At 45.8% G+C, this 2,719-nt stretch overlaps 1 protein-coding gene across 1 annotated transcript in view; it reads right to left on the reverse strand.

Annotated features, from left to right (window-relative positions):
- The window catches only part of HLF (hepatic leukemia factor), a 34,869-nt gene extending 33,433 nt beyond the window's left edge, over positions 1–1,436 (reverse strand). Inside the window, exon 1 of the mRNA XM_009891522.1 lies at positions 1,424–1,436. Within this exon, the coding sequence (XP_009889824.1) occupies positions 1,424–1,436 (13 nt within the window). The remainder of the gene's footprint in view (positions 1–1,423) is intronic.
- Between the last annotated feature and the right edge of the window lie 1,283 nt (positions 1,437–2,719).

Here is a 2,719-nt window from a genome sequence, read left to right on the forward strand (position 1 = left end):
CCCGCCGCCGCTGTGGCCTGAGGGAGCCGGGCCCGGCTGCTGTGTGAGGGGTGGCGGGTCACACCCGGCCCAGTGGGGAGCACCGCGGGCTGAGGGGGACGCTGTGGGGGACCCCATGGGAGAACGGCCCTGGCACCCTGAAGGAGGCGAGGCAGGTGGTATTTTTGTCCGTTTCTGAGGGAAACGGTTATTGGGCTTACGAGCATCTAGTTTTGGAGCCACAGAGATCTTTCGTACATCTCATTTCCATAAGCAGATTGCTTCTCTCACCAGTTACCAAGATAAACCAGGGTGAGATAGCTGTCACCACTAGCAGGGTTCCCGCAATCGTGTCCCAATTTTCTGTCTGAAGGGGCTTTCCTCTCTACTTGCAAAGATCCTCATTGCAGGAACAGTTGACTTTCTACCTGCTTAGGCCTTCAGTCACCCTCTCAGGAACTGAGCCCTCCCCGTGTTGACTGTTCAACAACTGCGGTCCCGCTGTAGCAACAACCACCCTTCAGGTGCTTGTAGGCACTTGTATCTCCCTGCTTCTAATCTCTATTTTTTTTTTTTATGGCATTTTGCAAAGCTTTACCATTTGTATTTAGCTGTTACTCTTTCGTAAAACGTCAGTTCTTTTACCATTAGCAAATATAAATAATCATAAATACTCTCTATAAGCAAATGAAGGTAAATTATGTGCATAAACTTCTAGCTGGAGCGCCCAGTATTTAGAAATAAAAGCTGTCTGAGGAAAAGGCTGCCTTGAACAGATGTGTTCTCCCCTTATGTATCTGCCTATGATTTCATGTGCTGACTAGCATCTGCTCAAATGATCCAAATGACTAAACCAAGGAACTAATCAAAGTCTGAGGTACATTCAAATCAATAAAATTGGGCACAACCAAAACCTGAAGACTGGCGGTGGTGATGGTGGGGCCCTTCAGAACCAGAGACAGCGTAACGTCCCCATCTCTGGCGCAGCTGAGAAGGGGTTATGGAAGAACCTTCCAATGCCACATGGTTCACAACTGGCGGGGCTTCCAGCAGGGATGAGATAGCAGCAGCACAGTGGTTTTAAGTCACCTAACCAGAAAAAAAAGCACTAGATTATTAAATGATTGTACGCATACCAACATTGCCTCAGATGGCCAAATTGCTAGTTACTGGAAAACTTTAATTACAGAGGTACAAAGTGGGTGACATAAAGATTAGGGCAATGATTGGCAATCCATATGCAGATGTGGTACAAAATGTCTTTTCTGTGCAATATAAAGAAAAAAAGAAAGGATACATTTAGGAGATTTAGCAAGCAAGAAAGAAGAGTAAACAGAAGAGAAGATGTAAAACTAATGGGGATATTGGGAAATACCAGTAACAAAGATGATTAGTTGGGGATGTAATGAAAGCTCAACTTGAGCAGAACTACTTATGTTTTTACCGTTACTGACCATTGTGGACAAAGTGTACTCCACAGAAAGAAACAGCCTTTTCTATGCAACAGAGTGACAGGAAAACTGCTCTGTTTCACTACTTGCCATGGAATAGGATACGTTATATCTAGATCTGTGCAAGCACCGAACAAAACGAAGCAAGCAGGCACTGAGGACTACATTACAGACCCTGCATTCCCAACGTGCAGGAGCTGGGAATTTCCTGGGTGACAAAGCTGAAACAACTCTTCCTGATACACGGACCAGCCAGAAAAGCTGAGAAAAGCACCTGAGCGCGGTGCTGGAGCTGCTGGTTTCAGTCTCACACTACAAGAGGAGCTGTAATTTAACTCCAGCCTTGCCACGCAGGCAGGTTTCACACACAGTAGCCGAAATTGCCCGGCTGTCAGGACACCACATTGTTTCTGAACAGGAGTGGCACGTGCACCTATGAGTTACCGACTTGTACTGGCTATGCTTTTCCAAAGCTGCTCCCCAATTCCTTCACTTTATTTTGACCACCAGTGGCTGACCCCACATGCTGCACGTCAGGTAAGGTAACCCAACCAAACCAGAGCTAATGATACACTGACTGGGTTTCTACATTTTCCAACCCAAATACCATTTGTTGGCATGTATTCTTAGCTTAGCATTCACCCAGAAAATGTTTATTTCATGGCTCATGAAGGACTATGCCAACTAGTTGGGGTTTTTTTGGTGTTTTTTTTTCATTTTGTTTTGTTCTGTTTTTTATAGAAGACATGTTGATTGGTCCCCCATTAAAAAAAAATCTCAGCCAACATTGGTGTTTCTGCCTCTGGTGTTTTCATCACAGAAATTTGATCGGTTATATGGGCCAAGGATCCTATTTTTTTTCAAACCAAGTACACATGAGATAATACACCATTTTCCAAGTTCATCTTTTTTTAAATCTTTTTTCATCTTTCTTTTAATCTTTCTTTCATCTTTCTTTTCTTTAGCAAAGACACTTTTAACCTCAAAAAGCCTTTACATTTTTAAGGGGTCCTTCTACCCCCGAGGCCAAGCAGAGCAGGGTCAGAAGCTCCCGTTACCGTACGGGCAGCACAGGCTGGGGAATACGCGCTCACCGCAGCCCCGGGGCCGCCCCCGCAGCCCCGGCGCTGCCTCGGGAGTTCGGTGCTCCCGACACTAACGGACTTTGATAAATGCACAGCGGTTGGAACACGGGTTTTATTTCCTTTTGGGTTTTTTGAGGGTTTTTTTTTTGAGTAGGGCACTTCGAAACAGGCACGTGCAGCGCTTCGCCCCCCGCACTGCCCCCT

Source organism: Charadrius vociferus, unplaced genomic scaffold (assembly GCF_000708025.1).
Source record: "Charadrius vociferus isolate BGI_N301 unplaced genomic scaffold, ASM70802v2 scaffold979, whole genome shotgun sequence".
NCBI classification, from domain to species: domain Eukaryota; kingdom Metazoa; phylum Chordata; class Aves; order Charadriiformes; family Charadriidae; genus Charadrius; species Charadrius vociferus.